The sequence below is a fragment of the Thamnophis sirtalis genome, unplaced genomic scaffold, assembly GCF_051295495.1.
Source record: "Thamnophis sirtalis isolate CommonGarterSnake01/CBP01778 unplaced genomic scaffold, rThaSir2_p1.2 scaffold_1, whole genome shotgun sequence".
Taxonomy (NCBI): Eukaryota; Metazoa; Chordata; class Lepidosauria; order Squamata; family Natricidae; genus Thamnophis; species Thamnophis sirtalis.
Window position 1 is genome coordinate 100346700 of NW_028261381.1, and position 24567 is coordinate 100371266.

The following is a 24567-nucleotide window of genomic DNA, read 5'->3' on the forward strand; positions in this document are numbered from 1 at the left end:
GAAAGAACAAATCTGGGACAGAAAGAAAAAAAATGTCAGTCGCCAAGACATATGGGATTCCCTCAATGGTATAAGACAATAAGGAAAACATGCCTCTTATTCTGCTAGAGGTTCACAAGAAATCGTTCAAAAATAGGGCTTTAGCCTAAGAAAACTATGAGGAATATATTACAGTAAAACAAGAAAGGATCCCACCAATTGTGTGAATAGTTATTTTGCAAGGTTGATGCTAATCTTTTAACAGCTAACAGCTACTATATTTCTGTCACATAGCTGAAGAAGGCATTACATTCAATACGCCACTCAATACAATTCAGTTTCATTAAAGGACATCAAGTACCTGATAATGTTAGGCTTATGGTTGACCTATTAGGTTTGTGTAAAAATGAAAATGAATTAACCATGTTGCAATTGTTGGATACAAAACAGTCCTTGATACGTTGCAAATTAAATTTTTGGAAAGCTATGCTATTAAGTCAAATTGAATTTAGAAAACAGATCTTAACTTTCATTTTTGGAAAATCCCACAACAGAAACCATATCTAAACATAAACAATCTGGATTCCTCTGCAGAACTAACATTTCTTAGGGGGGTTTGTTTTGTTTTGTGCTTGTGGCTAGTTTGATTCTATTGGCCATATTCAATGACAAGAGCAAAGAAAAAGAAAATCACTACCCGTGTCAATGCGCTTCTTTGTCTGCCTGGTTTGTGGCTGCTTACTTTCCAGATAAATCATTTTATTTTGAAACCAGTTGAATTGATTTGATTGATTTTTATCCTGTCTTTTGTTTAGAAGTGCAAAGTGACATTCATAGTTTTCACAGCAGAAAAGCTGGTGAGGTTGACTGGGCTCAGAGAGTATATCTGGCTCAAAGTCACTCAGAGAACTTTTGTAGCTGAAGGCAGACTTGAATTGTTTTCCCCAGTTCCATTCCAGTACCTTAACCACTATTTCCCATGCCACCAATTGGCCACAAGGATATATATATAAAAAGAACGCAATCAATGTTCAAGAACAATTGTAACTGGAGATGCAAGGCAGATGACATTTCACTAAGAATATAAGGAAATTTGCAATACACCAAGGCATACTGAACAGAACGTAGGATACTGGTGTCGAGGGGGAAGACAACAGGGAAAAAAAACCCTTTTATTTCATGCACTCCACTTGCTCTTCTTGCCTGAAACAATAAATTTAAGGAAAAAGTGTTGACAAATTGATGACTTGCAGAGGAAGGTTCTTAGGGGTGCAATAGGGAGAAAAACAATAAATGCTTTAGGTACATTCAGCATTTTAAAGGCTCATCTTATTTGATTCAAGATTTGAAAAGTTCACAAGTAAGTTTCCAAACTTTGCTGAACAACAAATTGTTATATGGTATGAGATTTACAGTTATTATAAGGAACTTTAATATATATTCTTGTTTTCCATTACCCAAGTCAAAAGCATTATTTAAGGATAGTGTAGAGAAGTTATTATACTGTAATTCAACCACAACAATTTTCCAATGAGAAGAGCCATGAAGCTCAACATTTGAACATTTGATTTTAAAAAAACCCATGATTAGCTTTTTAAAACATATTTGTGTTAATTATTAACACAAGTTTAAATTTATTAGTTATATGGACATCAATATTTTTCTTCTTCAAATAATATTTTTATCAAAGGGAGACAAGAAAACAAAGTTCAGTGTTGTTCAAGTGTTTAATCAAATGCCAATTTTCTGCTTATGATCACCTTCTTCAAAAAGCAGAACTTGGCCAAGGTCTAACCTACAAGAAATGTTTTGGATTGTAGTGGCTTGGTTTCTGATTTTCAGTTTCTGCATCCTAATTCTGAAAAATAATTAATGCTTCATAAAAATGAAGAAAGACATGATCTTGAATGGATCTTCTGACTAGAACAATTCCAATGGATCTTCTGAACCAGTTTATATTGTTTTAATATAAACAATAAAAGGAATTCAATTCATCATAGAAAAATCCTGTTGAGGTCTACTTCTCACTTGGATTTCTGATACTTATCATTGGTTTATGTCAGATAAAAGGAAAAATAATTAAGGGACTCATTTTTTTCCCATTAATTCATATTGTGGAAATACTGTTCCTGGATTTTTTCAGTGACACAATTTTATTTGTTAGCTTATCTTGTTCAACCATATTTCAGTTGAGCTAAATAGCAAACAGCATCCATATTTGCAGCTGTGTTTTCATGCAAACAAAATAAATAAATAAAAACTTTATTTCATATGAACACTAACAAAACATTGGCTAGAACTAAAGATTACTTTCAAAGAAGCCTCGTGATATCTGAACCTTTTGCTGATGTCCTTGGCTTGCTATAGAAGACACCAACAAAGCCAGAAAAAGTAGATGAATAATACTTGTGATTAATTATAACCTTTATTTACAAATTAAGGCCACATTCCAACACATCATTAAGATTAGTGCTGGATCACATTATTTGGACCAGTGGTTTTAGAACTTTGGATAGCAAATGTAATTTCAAATCTTTCTCTTTCTTTCTCCTTTCTTTCTTTCTTTCTTTCTTTCTTTCTTTCTTTCTTTTTCTTTCTTTCTTCTTCCTATTTCCTTTCCCTGCTTCCCCCTCCTTTCCTTCCTTCCTTCCTTTCTTTCTTCCTTCCTTCCTTTCTTCTTTTACTCTTTCTTTCTTTCCTTCCTTTTTCTTTTCTTTCTTTTCTTACCTTTAAATATAAAATGGATTCTCCCACACAAATACTTTTGTTAACAAGGTTAGCAAATCCTTTGGTGTCCAATCAAGAATGAACTGTTCAACCAAAATTCTGAGGAAGAATTTTTAGAACATTCCAGTGACAAAATGATTTTATCTAATGAAAAATTCTGATCAAATGTGAAGATAACTTTCATTCATTTCATCAATAAGTTCATTTAATTTATTTAATCCCAGTAAATTTCCTGAATTATTGTCCGTGATCATTAATTTTTAGGCATGGTATGCTGGTTATTAAGTAAAAAAGTGTATTATTACTTTCAGTTAAAATTCAAAATGTTATAATATTTTTGTTACCATTATTTTGTTTGTTTTTGAAGGGAAGCCATGGAATGATAAATGAAAAAAATGTAAAATGTGGAACAATTTTTTGACATTTTAACATCACACTAAAAATGAGTACAGAAAAAAACCAACAATATTTTATTTATAATCTTATTTTAGTGTTTGAACTACAAATCCTGGTTCTAGAGTTGTTTAAAAGATCATGGGTTTTATAGATGCTCACATGAAAATTAATTTCTTGGATTTTTCCCCCTTCCACAGAATTGTCCCTTCAGGAAATACAGAAATGTGAAAAAATAAAAGAAAAATAAAATATTTTGTTTTGTTTGTTTCTGTTCCTTGATTGTTCTTGTGAATCTACTGCTAACGTTCCCCCTCTGAACCATTTCAAAAAGGGCATGAGAAGAAAGTGAAATGAAAAAAGACAAAATAGACCGAATCTCACCACTAGAATTCACCATAAAAATCCCCAAAGCATTAACAGAATTCTTACAAAAATTCCTAGACCAGTTCTTTAGAGAATCAAGTTGTTCTATGAAAAATATGGCAAATGGGATAGAAGGGAAGGTATGGGAGAGAAGAAAGGAAAGGGAAATCAGTAGAGTAGGGTAAATAAATGCAGCAAAAAGAGGTTCTGAGGAATACACATAATTTTGTCTGCTTTCGCTCACAATAGAATTTTTAATAAATAAATTTCTTTTTTTGTAAAGACACTTTTTTTGAAACAGTAGATTTAGCCCAGTCATCTGTGTCATTTTTTTTAATAAACTGTCTTTTTTTGTTTTAAATTCCCCCTTTAAATCTGTAAATGGTTTAGATCTGAGTCTCTTGTACATTGTCTTTAGAGTTCATTCGGATCAATAATGGTTCATGCACTGAACTGTGTATGGAATTTATTGTGTTAACTGTTGTTGTGTGGTTGAAAGGAGATTTATAAGAGTTATAGTGGTTTAAGTGCTCATGCTCTATTGCTGGCATGGGCAAATGACTTTCTATGGGTGTATCACCTGTAAGTTCATCATCCACATTAATGATTTCTACAGTCCGTGTTGGAGCATGATGATTTTGCCGGTGATGTTGTTTTCTCATTTTGTAAAAAATGACCAACATCACAGCAGCCATAAGAGTGATTGCCACAAAACAACCAATTATGATTTTGGTAGTCTTCATAACCTCATCTATTCCCGGGATCCCGTTGCTGAAATCTGTCACAGGAATTGTGAATGCTTTTTCCATTGACCTTGTGCTCTGTGGTGTGAGAGAGGTTGTCGCATTAGTGGTGTCCCAATCAATAACTGGTGTGGGCCAAACCTGTTCTGTGGTCCGTGCCTCATCCTGAGAAGGTTCCACAGTTTCTACTGTGATGGTTGAAAAATAAGTAATACACTCCTGTGCGGTTACATTAAGAATTGCAGAAGCTGTTGTATTCCCCACAGAGTTACTCACCAAGCATGTATACAAGCCTGTGTCTTGCGCGGTTACCCTTGTAAAGTTTAATGTGCCATCACTGAGCACAGAAATCCGAACCCTATAAGCCCCATGTGTTATAACAGATCCATTTGGAGTAATCCAAGATATAGAGGTCAGGGATGTTGATGCTCGGCATTTAAGCTCAGCAGCCATGCCTTCAGTGACATTGAGGTCTGTTGGTGGCTCCACAATCACAGGAGCATAGCATGTGAAGTAGTTTAGGTCCAACTCACCAATGTATCTTCCTTTCAAGCTGGGAGGTGTGTTGCAACGGGCACAGCATGCAGTGTTGGAGGGTGCTTTGTCTTTAATCCACCAGCTGAGCCATAGGATGTCGCAGTTGCAGTTCCAAGGGTTATGATGCAGGTGGATTCTTTCCAGATGGAGAGGTGTGAAGAGGTCATGAGGCAGTAGTGTTAGATTGTTGTGGGCCAGATTGATCTCTACTAATGACTGAAGGTTATCAAAGGCATTCCTTTCAATCACCTGAATCTGGGATTGGATCAGCCACAATTTCTGCAGATGCATTAATCCTTGAAAAGACCCTGGCTTGATAACAGTTAAGTGGTTCCCAGAAAGATCTAGCTCATCCAGTTTTACAAGTGGTGTGAGGTTAGGAATTTCTCGAAGGTTGCACATAGCAAGGTTCAAATACCTCAAATTGGATAGACCTTCAAAGGCACCTTCAGAGATATATGAAAGCCTTTTTAATTCCCCCAGATCTAACCTCCTCAGGGAAGGGATTCTATTAAAAGCATAAGAAGGAATACTTTCAATGGGGTTGTTTCGCAACCAAAGTTCCTTCAATTTTGACAAGTACACAAATGCCCCATTAGGAATGGTGCTAAGACGATTGTCAAAGAGTTCCAGGGTATTGAGATTAGCCAGACCATTGAAGGCCCCAATTTCAATTGTTCTAATGTGATTCCTGCTCAGTTGCAAGACTTCTAGATGCCTCAGGTGTTTGAAGCTATTCACTTTGATTATTTGAATTTGGTTCTCATGGAGATTCAATAACCGAGTGTTAGTAGATATAGCATCAGGGACTTCTCTCAGATTCTTTCTCACACAAATTACTTTGCTAAACTGATTGCTACAGGAGCAGACAGAAGGGCAAGTCTGAGCTCTGACCAAACCAGCAACCACAAGAAGTTGAAGAGCCAGTAGCACCACAAGCAAGGGGTCAAATAGGGCCCTGTTAAACCTAGGACCTATCATTATCTGCTGTGGATGTAAGCTCATCTTGTTCAACATTCATAATTTATTTGGAGTTGGTCCTTCAGGAGTTCCAATAGTCTAAAGAAAAAAGAAAACATCAATATTAATATCAAATATTGCATTTTTATTTCATACTTATAATTGTGCATTCACACATTTATTTAAAATATATATTTACCTAGAAACAAACTTCTTGGGGATTGATTGTTAATATAAGATAACAATTAAAATTACCCTTAGTTTTTCTTTTGGGTGCAAAAATTATCTTGTAAAAGAAAATAAAGTGTAGAATGAAATATAATTCTAACTATTAGGGAAAATGCCTACTGAAAATACTGCTTTGACCAAGATTACAGAACTATGAACATTACTTTAAGCCAATTCACTGTTTTCAGCAGACATTCCAAATATACTGAAGTTTTGCTGATCCAATTTTCAACCACTATTATGTTGGCTGGGAATTAAGAAAAAGAGTCCAACACATCTGAAGGTAACCAGCCAAAGACTAAATTATTCACTTATAAAATCAATCTGAAAATTAAGCTAAATTATCAGAATTAAATTCTTCATTTCAATAAATCTAAATCTAATTAGAACACCATTTAAAAGGCTATTAAAATGTTATAATTAATTTAAAGACAATGGTATATTACTGGATAATTCACTACTGTAATAACATTATTTAAAGAACATTCAGAACCTTTATCTGGAATTTAATTTCAGAGATTTTTAATTATTGGATGTACAGGTCAGTTTGAAACTAACACCAGTTCTTAGCAGAACTTCTAAAACTGAAGGTGGAGATCCATAACATTAATATTTTGATAAGGATAAAATTATGACTGAATTGTCAAAATGAGAGTGATATTTTTCACTTAGGGTTTGGCAAGTATTTCAAAGAAAGCAGTCTAGCATAAAAGTTGTCCATATCCACCGAAATTAAAATATCTGACCAGATTTTGTTTGTTTAACCATCTGGATGGAAGATAAATGAAAAAGATGAACAAATACATAGTCCTTCCTGCATCGGGTCCATACAGGCCTAACACCCACAAATGATGAAACAGTCTAATAAGATCTTGAAAAATATATTTTTTATGTGTACTCAAGAGTATGCCAAAGTCTGTCTGACATTTTGCACATGAAAAAATAATTTAAAAATAGCCTTGAATTATACAGATGCATACTTATGGTATGCAAGTTTGAAATCTTTTTTTAGCAATTATGGATATGCAAAATCATACATAATGGGAAACAGATTAAGAGATTGATTGAATATATGTTTCTTAAATGTTTGGTGATGTTTTGAACTCTCATTTATTAAGCCAGAAAATGTAAAAAATTGAAAAGTAAAAAATTGAAAAAGCAGATTTAAATGCAGTTTTCATGCTGCATTCTTTTAATATGAACCCTACTAGAGGTAGGTTGTTCCCGGTTTGGCATGCGTGTGCGCGAGTGAACCAGTACTTATTCTCATAGGAACCCACCCTTCATCCCACCCTTTATATGTAATTTAAGAACTTAGTATATCATACTTCCCCATGCTGGTGCTCTTCAAAAGTTTTGAGTAGTGAGTTAAGTTACCCAAAGCACATTGTTTTATGTGGAAAAAAAAATCTATAAATCATATTAGGTTTGCAAATCTTTCCTCCAGGGAGGAAAATGGCTTTGATTATTTATGCCAAGGGATGTCCAAAAGCTTTTATATCTTGAATACATCTGCTGACAGAATACTTATTGTTTGCTTACTTTAGGAAACAGATATAAAAAAAGCTTCAAGTGATTTTATTTCCTCATACACATTGTCCCCAATCCTCATATTTTGACCACTGCAGGACAGAAACTGTCATTAGTAATGTGTCCCAAATGCAAAAATAAAGAGTCGGCAATTTTCAAGTTACCTTCCAAAATTGCTTCTTTCAGATCTTTGAATAAGTGAAAAAGAACTTTCAACTTTGCAAATTATTATTATCATTCAAAATCTCTTGAGTACTGATTCATTTGTGCTTGGACCTAAATCCCAGCTCTGGATTCATTTTGAATCTCTTGCTCACTGCAAGGTCCCTGTGCTGTAGAGATTAATGAAATTCCCTATAAATCGGCCCAAACTGAAGTCTTATAAATTACAGCAAGCTCTAAACACATTAATAACCCAGAGTGCAGAGATATACAATACACATGTTTAGTAGAACAAAAATACTATCTGCTGAAGACTTTCCTTTAAAGCTTCAAAACAGTTTAATTTCGTATCAGTGGGGAAAATCTTGTATTGTGAAAAATAGGATACATATATTACTGTTCACATAACATAATCTATTTAGAAAAATAATTAACTTATGGATTTATGCATATATGGGAATATTGGATACATTTCTTAGATTTCACTCCTACTGAAAAAAATGAGGAAACACTGTCATCAACAAAACTAACTTACTTTGACCTTTGGAAAATAACTTACTTTTCCACCTCATTACAAGACATTTTAAATCAGGTTTTGTAAATTTGTAATCTCTACTGATTAGGGAAAATTACAAAGCAGCTGTTTCATTATACTAATGGATGGTTGATCCTTGGCCTATTTAATCCTCATTTCAGTAGTTCTTGAAAGGGCATTGATCTTCTAAAGTCTTTCTACTGTTTAGACTCCTTAACATTCACCTTAAGGAATATACATGAAGGAAATAAAACACAATAAGAAAACTCATAGAAATCTAAAGAAAACATCCAATAATAGAAACATTCTACATATCCAGAGGACAGTATTTATAGACTATAGCAATATAATGTTTATAGACATATAGAATATCCATCACAATCACAGTTTATCCAACAAAATGCATTTGAAAGGAGAATCACAATTATGTATGAAAGTGGAAATGCTGTTAAGAATCCTCTGTCCAGCAAATGATAATTATAATCTTGTCCTTTGTAACTATGGAAACCTTTGGAAGGTAAAATGGAGTATAGATATTTTTGTGGTCTGCAGTTTATAAGCTGTTTATGTAATAATAATAAATAGGGAATAGATCACTAGAAGAAATCAAATGATTACACTCCCATGGTATTTTGAAAATAACAAAGTGGTACAGAAAAATAAGGTTTTTTTAAAAAAAAACACTTCTTTTATCAATACAGAACAGTGTCACATTGCATATTTATATTTGGTTTTTGGGGATTTTTCTTTTAGTAGGATGGACTTCTACTGCCAAAATTAGCAATATGACATTTTGGGATAATGTATCTCAGCAGCTTCACAGCAATTATGTCCTTTCTGTGCCCAATGAAGAAAACCAAGGTCAGAGTATATTTTCAATTAAACTCCGGGTGTTACAAAGTACAGCACAGAGAGAACTGCAAGTATATTATTACCAGATCTATCACTGCTGAGCAATGAATAGGTTACAGGCACTTCTGCATATTATATGTGAACATGTGTGATTATTACAATCAGGAAAAAAAGCTGAAGAAACAAGTGACATAAAATTAAGATCAAAGTTATGTAATCACTCAGGAGAAACCCTCGCAACTGCTGATTGAATAAGCTGAAGATGTTCTTTGGAAGTTAGAAAAGCCTGCCAAAGGCCTTAGCACAGAAGTCAAAGATTCTTGTACAAAGGTTGAAGGAACAACTGGTAAAATGCCAGTTAACTTTCTCTAAGTGACAGAAATTATGCTATAGCGACATGGATGATCAATTTAGCTTGGATCTCTGTAGTGAGATAATGCAAATCTCACTGTAGATCTGTTGCCAGAGCTACTCAGTAACATATTTCAGATATCTTTTCACAGGAAAAGAAATTTTAATGTAACAGTGAAAGACTATTCAATGTCTGGATTAGTAAGAAGGCCAAGCCCATCTAGTCCAACACATGATATTAGGTTATTGCAGGTGAGCACAATAAATTAATACATTAATTCATCTGAATAGTGTACATGGGTAAAGAATTTGAGATTAGAATTACGAAGAAAATCAGAAAGAAGGAATCATGAAGCATCAGAAAATTAACATACAAGAAAAATAAGCATATTTAAAAATGGTGACTGTCAAAATTGGGGTGGAAGATGAGATGTTCACACAGTCAATATTACTATTATAGTAATATTATTTACTTTACTGTAAAGTAAAGCCACAGCATTTATGCATGACAAAGATTTGTGTTCAATTGCATTTGTGCTTTATGCTCACAGATCCTCAAAGAATGTTGAATTAATAGTCATGATTCAAGTTAATTATTATTATTTGACGATACATTCCCAATTAGTTATAATTTCAATACCTAAAATAGTTTATTACTAGCAGCATTATCATCTATCATCTACAAATATAATCAAGGGTATTTTATTTTGCTCCTGTCCTCACAATCCCTTACTGTATCTCAGAATTTTGGAATAACAAGAAAACCTATTTTTTCTAGACTTTCATGTATAAATAATGATTCATTTATAAACACACAAACAAACAAACACACACACACACACACACACACACACACTATAGATGGATCAGGCATGCTCATATATATCTCTATCTTTATATCTATATCTACACACACACACACACAGACACACACACACACAAAAGATTCATTGTGAATCTTAGAATTGCACAGCTTTGATTTAAATTATTGTTTTAGTTAGTTAAAATGTGTTGTTTTCTAGACACATACATACTATAAATTGTTGATGCATTCAAAAAACACCCAATTGAATCAGCATATCAATACACAATCAGTTTGAAGTCAAGTTAATGGAAGAAATTGATTGAAACACATTCAAACTAAATGTTCAAACTTCAATCTTCAGTTTATTGTCTGTTTTTATACCATAGTTTTTAATCTCATAGATGTTGGTATGTTTTGTTGTTACTGTTGTATTTGGAATATTTCATATGCTTTTAGCTATTTTAATGTGCTTCCTACTACCATGTATTCCTTTTCAGGTTAATTTATTTGAAGGTTCTTTTGAGATGGAGTATCTGTCTTTTAAATGATATTTGTCAGGAATTCAATCCATATGTTTTTGGGCAATTTACAACAAATATCAATAAAGAACAGAAAAAAAGCAATAAAATACAAAATAAATAGGTGTTAATTATAATGTCCAACTAGGATCTATCAGAATCAAAATAATGGTTGAATAAATAGTGTTCAGAGACTTGTAAAACATGAAGGCTCCAGCTAAGTATCTTCATCACTAGGTGCTGTTTTAGCAGAATTAACAATTAGGTCTGTACCTGGGTCCATTCTCCCTGTGGTACATTAGATGAATTGTCTCTTTTTCCTTAACTTCTTTTTCTCAGCTTTAATGTATCTCCTGACCATTTCCTTTTCATAATCCCTTTCAAGGGGAAAAAAAGGTGTATCCTCCTCCTGTTTATAACACTCCCAGTGCTCCAGAATATATGTAACATTACGGGACTTAGCCAATGCAGCTTCATCAATTAAGATATAAACAAGGTTCACAAAAACAGGTACTAAAATTTTAGTTAAGAAAAATAAAAGTGCAGGAATCAATTATCATAAACCTGTACCTTGTACTATCATGGCACAATGGAACAATGATCTGGACCCAATAAAGGGCATACCAAGGCAAACGGAGACATATAGTGCCTGCTGGATCCCTAAACTGGATGTGTGATGCAGAAATTTCATGGCCACCATCTCCGGAATGGCACAAATAGAAGGTTGGTAAACACAATTTTAGAATTTCATACTGGACATTGACAGGCTGTGAATGTGAAAAATAGTGCCAGCAGGAAATACACTGAAATAAAGCATTAAAAACAAAATAAAACAGAATAGAAGTCTTTGCATGCAGATCTCCCTATTCCATAGTTGGACGACCAGAAGAGAAAATTATTAAACTATTTTCAGTAATCATTTTAACTATATTAAACAATTTAAATGCCATTCGAATTAAATTCAATTTTGTTCTAACTCTTGGTTATGATGCCTCCTTGTTCATTTGTTTGTTTCTTTAGGGTCTCATGACCCATTATCTAAAGACCAATTATGGTATTTAAGACTGAAAAAAACCCATGCACACTTCTTTTTTAAGGTAAGGTAGTTAAAACAACAGAGCAGCAATGGGGAAAAATGCCTTTCATTTTTAATCTGAAAACATCCCAAAGGAATTTCATAAGCTTTCATTTAGCTTATATATAATGTGAATATCATGTTACCCTCTCCTTTAAAATGCACCAATCTCTTGGGAAGAGATTAATATTAGCAACCAAGGAAAATATAACAGCATGGTAGGACTTGATTAAAAATATAAATTATCACAAAAATGTTGATGACCTGAAATGTTAAAGATGCTGCCTTGGGGTCTCATTCCAGAGAAGTCCTTCAAACGGTACAGTGTCCTTTGGCTCTAAACTGTAATCCTGGCTAATTAAAAGAGGTTGGGAAGCAGCACTTAATGAATCAAAACATTATTTCCTACACTTCTTTGCGTTCCCCTGCACATTGTGATCTCCAAGTACTGACTAGGCCTAATGCTGTAGTTCATTATATGACAAATAGCAATTTCAAAATTCAAGGCTGTGTGTCATTGGTGGGTTTCAAAAATTGTTCGAACCTACTCTGTGGGTGTGGCCTCTTTTGTGGGAGTGGCTTGCCGCCCATGTGACTGGATGGGAGTGGCTTGCCGCCCATGTGACTGGATATGAAGATGCCGACGACACTTGTCAGAACCACCTTAAATTACCTCACACACAGCATTGGCATGCATAAGAATATGATGTAAACTTTGGTTTGCATTAAAACAACAACACACGCAATGTTCTGATTGCACCACAAACACAGTAGTCATCCTTACCTTTCACAGAGGCACTGTGTTTTATAAATATGAGCATGATAGTGTAGAATAATCAGATCCAAGGACCAGTGGTGGGTTTCAAAAAAGTTTGGAACCTCTTCTGTAGGTGTGGCCTGCTTTGGAACCTCTTCTAACTAGTTCGGTAGATTTGACGAACCGGTTCTACCGAATAGGTGCGAATTGGTAGGAACCCACCTTTGCTGTGTGTCCACAATTCTATTACCCAAGAACAAGAGTAACACGCACACATGGTAATACCTCATCTATCCATCTGTAGCCACAATGACTCTTGACGTCCACACCTTGCTATTATGGCATTTGTCTTCATGAATCAGGGAGATCAGGGTTTAGCAGGAAGTGAGCTTGCTTGGTTAGGCCGTCTCTTATCACAAGTGAAGATAAATTGTGTGGCATCTCCATTATTATGCAATATATGTATTAATGGTTGTATTAAAATTCATGTTGATTTGGAAGAGCAGATGTCACCAACATTCAAACCCTTTTATTTGGAGAAACTCATGTGCCATTTCTTTGGATAACCAAAGAATTAAAAAATAAAACATCATAATTTTGGATCCTCTGGATCCTTGACCACTTTTGTATGAAAATAACAACTCCCAATGCCTCCAGCAGTAGTTTATATTATACTTATAGATGAATACCAAAGCTCAGCTAGATCATTAGTAACATGCATGTGCTCCCACAGTATTTTTTTGCCTAGCTCTTGGACTTCTGGAAGACAGCACTGCCAAAAGTCAAGGGGAAAACTGCCAAACATTACCAGCGCAATGTCATACTCAGTTCATATAAGAAGTATAGACACAGACACACAGACACAGACACAGACACACACACACACACACACACATCTCAGCGTTGCCGACTTGCATGATACCATAAAATCATCTCTCCCCTTGGCCATTGAAGTAAAAATAACAATAAAAGCCAACAACTATAATCAGACATGAACCTTGACTATATAAAAAAGTGTTAGCCCTTAGCTATAAGATTATTGTGTATTATAGACAATCACAGGAGCATTGATTTGGTTCTTTTGAACAGAAACCAAGCTTTCCAACCAACCAAACAAGAACTTTCAGGAGTTCTAAGCAATAATGAGCCAGAAACCATTGCTGCAGACATTTACCAATTTCTATATTCACATAAATTCAGTGGGTTTTCTATAAGGTATTAGAGTACTACAGGAATGCACCTTTCAGTTTAATTAATGATATGCCAAGCATTTCTAATCTAAAACCTCATTCCCCCCTCTTCAAAACCAGGATATTAAATCTGCTGTTTTAAATTGCATTTACCTTCGGTTTGCTGTCCAAGTTGTCAGCTTCATTACATTTTTTTTAAACTTTAAACACTCTGCAGATTGCTTAGCTATTTTAAAATTGTACCGTGCCAAAAAACTCTACAGAAATGATTCAGGATGCTTTATTCCACGTTTGCTTGCACAAACTCTAAAAAAAGGTCCCTTTTTAATTAAATTTAACAAACAGCAGCTGAGAATGGGGAAAAGAGCTTGGTACAGAAAACCTGCAATGTTTCTCTCTTCCTTTTCTATTTATATTTAGAAGTGATAAAAAAGGGAAATGTGAGAAATCATTATGAGAACTAGGAAAGTCTTTCCCATCCTAAGAAAACTCACAAAAACATTATTCTAGGTTAGCAACTATTTTTAATTTTCCAAGGTGGCGCAGTGGTTAAATGCAGCACTGCAGGCTACTGCTAGATCAGCAGGTCAGCGGTTCAGATCTCACTGGCTCAGGGTTGACTCAGCCTTCCATCCTTCCGAGGTGGGTAAAATGAGGACCCGGATTGTTGGGGGCAATATGCTGACTCTCTGTAAACCGCTTAGAGAGGCCTGAAAGGCCTATGAAGCGGTATATAAGTCTACTGCTATTGCTATTGCTATTGCTATTTCATATTCTGGAATGTGCACCCATTTCCACCTGAATAATTCATAGCTCTCTAGGATTCTAAAGAGGAGGAAAGAAAACTTCAAGCAGTAAGTTTTAATAGAAGGAACATTATTTTAGATGAGAAAGCCATAATTACTCTACGATCTGCATTTGGTGCATAATTCTCATACATGGGACAGAATAGAGAAAGAATCACCTAGTATCCTATTTTCCATTTCTATTTTGAACATAAAAGGGTTAAAGTTGGAATAGCCAAAAATTACACTCCTTGGCGTTTAAATACTCATTTTTATTTTTTTGGAGTTGTGAACATTTTATGACTTTTGATAGATACAGATAATATAATGGTTGCCTGTGGTTCACTACTTTTCCTCTTTTTACTTTTGCATGTCTTTTATCCCATTACTGTCACTTTTTAATTGATTAATATAATAAATAAACATAAGGCCATTTTTGTTCTTAGTTGAACTGTGTGTGGGGTGTGTGGGTGTGTGCTTGTTCTGTTTTGGACATAAGGATTGATGGAAGCGCGTCTGGTGCAAACAAAATTGAAAGTCACCAACAGTAGCTTTCCCACCATTTAGGGAAGTTGTGGGTTTTTAAAATTATTATTATTATATGGCATTGTTTTTGAATTCTCCACCACTTTTCACTTCATAACAAATATTCTCTCTCTTTCTCTCTCACACACACTCACACGTGTATGTGTATTACTTTGATAGTCTTTACTTCTATAGAACTGAATGTTAATATTAGTCTCTTCATTTCATGACAAGGCATGTACACTTTTACACAAGTACATCTTGTTTACTTTACGAAACAGACCCTAGATCAGTAATGAGTTATACATATTCCATTAATGGTGTCTATTTCACTTGCCAAATCTTCCTTCTGTAACTTGAAAGTAATTTTGGATCATGTGACTGAAATATAGCAGCAAATCTACTGATTTTGACCAATTTGTAGTATTTATGTTGAAAAACAAAGAAAGAAAGAAAGAAATAGTTAAATAGTGAACTGACTTTGGCTCGTAATCTCCTACAATCCTTTCCCACATTCTCTCTTTCCTCTCATCACAAGAAAGTGATGACACTTATATTCTCCCAATTTTGGTAGTGTTATTATGGTACTGGTGATAACTCTTGAAGTTTGGCCTGAGTACTTGCCAAAATGTATTTAAACAAAAAAATGACATATTTCTGGTTACTTTTTGTCAACTTTTATTAAAGCAATAGATTTTCCTCAAGCAATGCATTGCCCAGTTTAGGTCTAATCTAGACAGCTCATCTCCAGTTTATTTATTTTATCTGAGTTAATGCTGATCTTTGGAGATGCCAGAATAAAATATTTTAGGATTGGGTGATATTGCACATATTCCTACCAAGGGTGTAATAGTTTTGTTATTAGCCATGCCTTCTTTTATCAAATTTGTGATGCTTTCTTCTGTCAGTCATCTAAATTTTTCCTTGCCATGTATAAGGGAAAGAAATTTGGGACATGTGCAAGCAGAATTAGTAACTGAATATGTTTTATCATAACATAGGTTTTAAGTGCTAAATAAAGTCCTCCATAGGGCTTGTGAAGGGAAAAGGGTAAATGAGTATGGAAAGCCATAACATTTCCACAACTCCAATTGTTGACATACCATTTCAGAAAAGGCACTCTATTTTTGAGATGTACATATATTCAGTATATAAGCCTCTTCATTCACCAAAGTATGATTGGCAGATAAAGACTTCTGGGATACATTTGTGTAATTTAGATAATCTGGAAGCTTTTAAAATATACTGTAATCAAATATATATTTGTTTTGTGTCAGAACCTACTCCTATAATTCTTTGGGTACAAGCTTAGAATAAACCCTGGAGAAACCTCTGAAGAGTGATGATTAAAACTCATCTAACATAAGGAACTAATTCTCTCCAGGTAATGTTCTATATCTCACTGTTATCATTCTCTTGAGTGTAAGAGTTTAATCTCATAGATGAGTTAGCAATGGAGAGACTGAGTACACATCAAATCAGCTAGAACAAAGTACACAAAGAAACCAGGACTGCATTTATAATACAATAAATTTAAACTTTCATGCTTCAATCTCTTTACTCACAGGAGAAACTGAAAGATTGTGAATCTAAAATAATTCTGCAGAGTACAATTAAAATCTTAGGTTCTTTTATCTGAGTTAAAGTTCCACTGAATTTAGTTTGAAGACAAAGCATGAATGGTATTTTATTTTAATTTATGCTATTTTATGCTACTTATTCAATCTGTGTATCCACCCATCTCACCTAAGTGACTCTCGGTGGCTCACAGCAATTAAAAACAGCATGGAAAAACAGAAAACAAATGTACAATTAAGAAATTAACTTCAGGGAAATTGCAGAATGTGTTTTTAGAAGCAAAACTTTAATTAAATTCATTTTATTGGACAATAACAGAATGGGGAGTTCATATATTATTTCCATGATAAATTTCTAACATCAAATTTCCAATTATCTATTGATTTAGCTGCACTTATTTACTTTCAAACTTGAATAGCATTGAAATGAAAAGGTTAAGCCATTTTGACAATTTCACTTTATCCTCTCATTATATGCAGAAGTCCACCATTCTAACAGTAGATAAAATTAACAGTACACATGGATGTAACATATGAACTTCCATGGATCAATACCCGATATTTTCTTCTCTGAAACAAATGATTAATTAGGCCCAAAGATATTAGGGCAATTTATATTGATTAACTATGACTTTAGAGAGACATCTTGATGCTCCATTGTCATAATACTTAAAATATACGTCAAACACTTTTTCAGATTTTCACAAGGAGTTTGGGTTTTATAGCAATAGCAATAGCAGTGGACTTATATACCGCTTCATAGGCCTTTCAGGCCTCTCTAAGCGGTTTACAGAGAGTCAGCATATTGCCCCCAACAATCTGGGTCCTCATTTTACCCACCTCGGAAGGATGGAAGGCTGAGTCAACCCTGAGCCGGTGAGATTTGAACCGCTGACCTGCTGATCTAGCAGTAGCCTGCAGTGCTGCATCTAACCACTGCGCCACCTTGGCTCTTGCTCTTGGGTTCTTTACTAAAAAATATGAGAATATTAGATTCAACCTATTTAAGTGTAATAGAACTGTGTTTTTTTCTTAACAATACTAATTAATGTATTTTTCTTTTTAAAAAATACAAATAAGAATTTTGGCATGTCCTAAGTCCTATGTATACTGAGTCGTAACTGTCAGTCTTGGAAATAATTGTATAAATAGTACCTTTATGTGGACCAAATTGTTAGTCTACTTTAAGTTGTAACAGACATTTCAGACTTTATGATTTAAGAAATTGGACAATAGACCAAAGATTCAAATCATAAAAGTAAAAGAAACAGGAAGACGGATTTCTCATCGGTCATTTTGGACAAAATGATAGGAAATGGTATGACATCTGAAATGTTCCAGGAGATATTTGAAAAATGGGGACACAAAATAGGATTTATACTGTCAACAATGATGTCTGGTTTTATGATTGGACTATGTACATTGTCAAATTAACAATGACAGGTGTGGAAAAAAATACCTAGAAAGATCTACAGGATAAAGAGCTGAAACAAACTTCATTTGATTTGATTGTAGAAAGAATAAAAAGAAAATATTGTTAGAAATAATGTATTTTTAAAAAACATACATTATAAAAGAGATGGCAGTAAAGTACAAATGCAAATGATAAGTTAAAGAAATCGCCTGGATAATTATTCCTTACTAGGTTTATCAAATACATTTGCTAAAGACTTGAAGAAGGGAAAAATAAAAATTGAAAAGAATAAAATCCTATAAGAACATCTGAATGAGTTAAAGATCAAGATAGACAGAAGTGAAAGGAAGGAGTGCAAAGTTGGTTTGTCTGACCAAGGTTAAAAAAGAAATTTTTCTATAAAAATTTAGGAACCCTTTATGGACTTTTTACTGACACCAGAATTGAAATGTTAATGATTTGTGTGTAGCTAAGGGATGGGCTATGGGATAACCACAAGATACAAAAAAATGTTTTTAGTGGTATCTTAGTCTCAAAATTGTAATTCAATATAGTCTCTATAAAAACACAGCCCTTAACATGTTTGAATTTTTATTTTATTTTATATTGCTTAAGATGTAAAATAAAAAAGTAGAAATATTTTGAAGTTTTAATTATAAAACAGTTTTTCAATAGACCACAAGCTACACATGGCTCAACATTGTCATGCCTGGAGTTAACCAAACAATGCTATTTTAACTTGCTTCATTGGAAAAAGAATATGAATAATGCAAAAATAAAACTATAAAAACATATTGTTCTACTTTGAACAAATAATAAATGAGAAAAAGACTAAAAGTATTTAGCAATAAAACATATTAGCTGCAATAGATTGTCTATTGATCAGATTTCATATAGGACAAATTCCTTTTAGGAATTATTTTCACCAAGAGCAGGCTGGGCTAAATAGTCATTGGTTCTTTCCAACTATGCAATTCATAATTCTTTCTAACACTGGATCTCCCAAGTTCACATCTCACTTCACTAGGATTTTGAAATGTATCAGAAGATAAATTAGTTGTACTATAAAGATCCCCCACCCCCTTTAATGGTTCTCCTCTATAGGGTCAGAAGGAAATGGATTATAAGCAACTTACAGTTGCTTTACTTTTTACTAAAAGTAAAGCTGAGTCATTATAGCCAATTGCTTATGTGGAATGAAAACATTCCTGGTAAAAGTTTCATGAACTTACTGATTATATTGAACAAAATGCTGTTTAGTAATTATGAATGAAGTAGAATCCTTGTTTTACTGTTAACAGACTGTTTCAGCCATCAGAATTAGCTAAAATTTAACTGCAAGGCCAGTATCAATTGAAGATTCTAATTGTCTACATGTTCTTAAGAGCCGAGGTGGCGCAGTGGGTAAATGCAGCACTGCAGGCTAGTGCTAGATCAGCAGTTCAGCGGTTCAAATCTCACCGGCTCAGGGTTGACTCAGCCTTCCATCCTTCCGAGGTGGGTAAAATGAGGACCCAGATTGTTGGGGGCAATATGCTGACTCTCTGTAAACCGCTTAGAGAGGGCTGAAAGCCCTATGAAGCGGTATATAAGTCTACTGCTATTGCTATTGCTATTAGCTTTCATCTGTTTGAAGCTTTGCTAAGATACACTTTTTTCCTGTTTTTTTTTTTTAATGTCCTTGGATGGGCACAGAAACACTCCGTTACACATGGATACTCCTAAAACACCTAGTAATATAAAACAAGTGAAAGGAAGATTTTGTGTCTAAATGTGAACAGTAATTCTAGTTCTGCCTTAGGCAGAAAGCAACTGTGTGGCTTTAGGCCAGTCACTCTCTCTTAGCTCTAGAGAGCTAAGGTCTGCAGAGAAGAGCATCTATGATAATAAGTGGTCCGCAGAATAAATTCTATGAGGAACAGTTAAGGAAACTAGGTATGTCTAACCTAACGAAGAGAAGAATTAAAAGTGACATGATAGCTGTTTTCCAGCACATGAGGGGTCACAGAGAGAGGTGAAGGTCAATTTATTCTCCAAAGCTCCTGAGGGTAGGACAAGAAGCAAAGATTGTTAAAGAGAGTTAATCTAGAACCAAGGAAAAGTTCCTAACAGCAAGATCAATAAACCAATTGCTTCTCTGAATTGTGGGTGCACCATTGTTGAAGGTTTTCAAGAAAAGATTTGACAACCATTTGTCTGGGATGATATAAGCTCTTCTTCTATAGACAGGATGTTGGACTAGAAGATATTCAAGGTCTTTTCCAGCCCTTTGATTCTATGAGTGCCATTTGTGAAAATGTTGCCAAGAAAACAACAAGCACTTGTTCCTGTAATCACCAAATGTCAGGGTTAATTTGATTGACCAAGCTTATGAGTACTTTTAAGTTCTCTATACTTTAATTGAATCCTACTGGTTTTAAATAGGAAACACTATTAAAAAGAGGTACAAAATGGGAACTAGACTTTCATTCTTCAGATCCTTTTCAGTTTCATGTACTATAAGTATTTTTCCCCCTCAATTTTCATACTGATATTGTCATTGTCACATTACAAGTAGTACCTCAAAATGAGCCAATTAAAAATAGCATAAATAAGTTTATTGAAACAACTAACATAAGATTAAGTTTGCTGACTTCTACCACCACAAAAGGTAAAGTTCTGATCTATTTTATATAAAGCTTGAAATAAAAAGCAAACACAGAAACAATATCATGCTGTCAGAAAATAGAAACAGTGAAACACACTGTAGAAAGATTGGGAGAGCAATAATAGCCTTGAGATAAGCATCAAAATAAACATAACTTCTTATATGTCTAATTGTATTTATTTATTAGATTTATATGGTACTTATCTCATTCTGAAAAGTGATTCTGGACCTTTACCCTCACATTTATTTTCACATACTGCCAGGAGTTTTAACTGCATATCTTTTCTTTTAGTGGAATACAAATTGTATCAGTCTATTCCATTAATGAGGTCACATGCAGTACAAAAAGGCAAATATGAGCTGATTCAACTTCTTCCTTCTTCATGTTATTTCCCATTCTGACTCTTCTCTCTATTGTTTAGTGGCCAAAAAATTCCTGAAATGTTATTCTTTGATTACAGATTACAACCAGGTGAAGACCATTACAGTAAGAAATGACTTTAAAGTTAAGCAGTATAAAGCATTGTCAGACATTTGCTTATAGTAATAGTATCCCCATAATTAATTAGTTTACCACTATAACATTTATGTTTGGTGGCCTTATTATATAGAAAGATAGACAGGTAAGTAAATAAACTGACCATTACTACTTGACTTGGGCACTGCTTTGTTCCACACAAGTAACTCCAGAGTCCTTACCCAGGTCCTACTCTGTTTGTGTATTCCTTAGAGTCAGTTCCAAACTACCTCTCCAAAAACACTAACCAGGGATAGCAAAAGCAATGGGAGCAAGACAAACCACAATCTCTTCTACACCTAAGGCACAGGAACAATGCCCTCAAGGTGAACTCAGAACACAGCAGGACACAGCAAGGTGAATCAATGAGCTTTAGGCAACATGACAGCAAGATGAACTAATAAACTCCAAGCAGGATGACCCAAGTTACAATGGCAAGGCCCAACAAAAGCAACCACAACTGTCTGGACTCCAGGTATAGGGAAGGCAACTTGGCTTCAATGGTACAAGGCAAGGTACAATAATGGCAATACAGTCTCAATGAGGTCAAGACAACAAGTCACAAACATTCATGGATGGACAAATTGTTGTCTCTGACAACTACCAGGTTCCACGAACTGAGATAAATAGGTGCCAACCAATGCACCTCATTAGGAGGGGCAGGGTTGCCTCTTCATGAGTAGCCCCACTGACCTCTGTTGACCTCTCTCTGCTCAGCTCTGTGCAACCTGAAATCAGATGGGTACAGAAAATCATTCTCTTCTGTGTTGACCAGCTGCAGCAAAGCCTTTTCTCCAGCCTGCACAGCCAGCTGTTCATCCAGCCACTCTCTCTGATTTCCCTGACATTCCTGGCACAAATTTGCCTCAACTATCCATCCACATAGCCTTCTATATCCTGTGGTGCTCCCCATAGCCCATCCAATATCCTCAGAGCTGGCTCTTTCTTGTTGTCTGAACTGGAGCCAGAGAGAGCCATCACACTTACCTACAATTTCATCACTTCAGGGGTGAAATCCAAAGGTTCTGGAGAACCTTTAGCAGAAATTTTGAGTAGTTTGGACAACCGGTAGCAGATTTTTTGAGTAGTTCAGACAACAGGGAAATGCCATCTCTGGCTGGCCCCAGAGTAGGGTGGGAATGGATATTTTGCCACACCATGCCCACTAAGCCACGCCCACAGAACTGGTAGTATTTTTTTTTAATTTCACCACTGCTAGCAAAAAAAAAAAAAAAAAGCTGAACTTATAGTATATTGTATTCAAGCTTGGCAAAATAGGTAATAATGATATGATTCTCATCTGTGCCATGGTCTTCACCCATTTGATTTTAATGCCTGATAAATTTCTCATTTAAACATAGGGAAGAGGCTTGTGGAAACAAACCACATCTTCTAAAAAAAATTGAATTGTTTCTTTTAAGGCTGTGAAAGCACCTTTATTGTTGCTTATGTTAAATATTAAAAAATGTGGAAATTCATAGCAGCATGCTTCATGAAGCATTTTAGAATACTTTGTGTACCTTCAGAGACCGCCTCCTGCCAATTACCTCCCTTCGACCTATTAGATCGCACAGATTGGGCCTCCTCCGAGTTCCATCCGCCAGTCAGTGCCGACTGGCGACTACGCGGAGGAGAGCCTTCTCAGTAGCAGCTCCGACCCTTTGGAACGATCTCCCCGTGGAGATTCGTACCCTCACCACCGTCCAGACCTTCCGCACAGCCCTTAAGATCTGGCTATCCCGTCAGGCCTGGGGATAAAGATTTTAATCCGCCCCACCCGAATGTTGAATGAATGTTGTGTTTTATTATTTTATTTCTATTTTTACTCACGTATTGTCTTATGTTTTGTCTTGCACTCCCCCTCCTATGAATTGTAAGCCGCCCTGAGTTCCCTCAGGGAAAAGGGCGGCCTATAAATAATAAATAAAATCTAAAAATCTAAATCTAAAATCTAAATCTTCACAATAGGAAAGTCTATGTGCTTCTTAGCTATGTAGAAAAACACAGTTTGAATGATTCTGGCTAACTTTATACATTCCTAAGTTGTTTTGTTCCTTTCCTTGTTATTTAGTCTATTGCCAGGGAATGAAAAACTATCACTCATGTATTAATGTACTGCTTTATCACCATAGCAAAAAGAGGTGATTAATACGTTCCCATTGTTTTAAATTTATTCAGCAATAACAGCATCATTCTAAAGTGATTATTAATTTCTCCCTTTTGGAAAAGTTGTTTATTCCAAATAAGAAGAGAATAAAAGAGCTTTTTTTTTTTTTTAAAGTGAAATTGTATTGTTTTTAGAATCAGAGAACATATATCTCTGTTGTTACAGTTTGGTTTGGGTGTTGTAATTGCAGCTATCTTTTGTCTTTAATTTCACACTTTACCTATTCACACAACCAAATTAGCCCTCTCATCATGCAAAGGACAGGCATAATAATTTCCACAGTGCCACTGTAATTAAAGCAACAACAACAAATGCAGAATGCTCCCACACAATAGAATAAGCCAAGGATAAATTTGGAATATTAGTATGTTTCACAGCTATATCCTCAGAGTTTTCTTTCAGCTTTCATGGTATCTAATACCCAGTCTGCAGATCGAGTGAATAAAGAGTGCATTTGTATAATATTCCAATGAACAGATAGGCAATTCTACATTTGTGGGTAGTCCAAAACATTTGAACTTCCATGCTCATATTTGTAAGGCATAACTGGGGATGCTGTATATGCAGAGGTATACACATTTTCCCCCTTTCTATTAAAGAGAAAAACTGTCTTATTAAAATAAAGACAGAAGATGAGAACTGACTGTGAGTTCATTTCATCTAAAAGCAGCGTCAAAACTAACTAACTCCAGGCTCTGGAGGATAAATCTCAGATTAAAGAAATATATGAAAATGGCTATCTCTGAAAGGATGGATTAAAATAGTTAGAAATATTGCCTCAGGTTAATTTTTATTTTAATAAAAATAAATTTATTTTTTACTTCAATCCAACATATTTTGTTTGTACCTTTGCTTTCTTATAAGATCAAAAATGTTTTGCCAATGTGAAACCACTTTAGAAAAGAGTTGACTAAATTAGGAGCAGTACATCTCCTACGACATAAATATGTTCTTGGAAGGTTCTTACAAATATCTGTCTGGCCATCTCTAAAATCAAAATGCTTATTTTAACAAAATAATAGAGTTGGAAGGGACCTTGAAAATCTACTAGTTGGAACAGACCTTTGAAACCTACTGCTCCAACCCCATACTTGAATAGGAAATATACTATACCTATACCATTTCAAGCAAATGGTTGTCCAATCTCTTCTTTAAAAAAGTGCAATGTTGGTGCACCACAACTTCTGGAGGAAAATTGTTCCACTGACTAATTGGTCTAACTGTCTT

The 24567-nt window shown here is 34.7% G+C and overlaps 1 protein-coding gene across 4 annotated transcripts in view; it reads right to left on the bottom strand.

The window, feature by feature from the left end:
* Positions 1-3153: 3153 nt before the first annotated feature.
* Positions 3154-24567, bottom strand: part of LRRC4C (leucine rich repeat containing 4C) — a 758407-nt gene continuing 736993 nt past the window's right edge. For all 4 annotated transcript variants that reach the window (XM_087719843.1, XM_087719837.1, XM_087719850.1 and 1 more), the window contains one exon: positions 3154-5804. In XM_087719843.1, coding sequence (XP_087575969.1) covers positions 3852-5762 — 1911 coding nt within the window. In that variant the 5' untranslated portion in view covers positions 5763-5804 and the 3' untranslated portion in view covers positions 3154-3851. The remainder of the gene's footprint in view (positions 5805-24567) is intronic.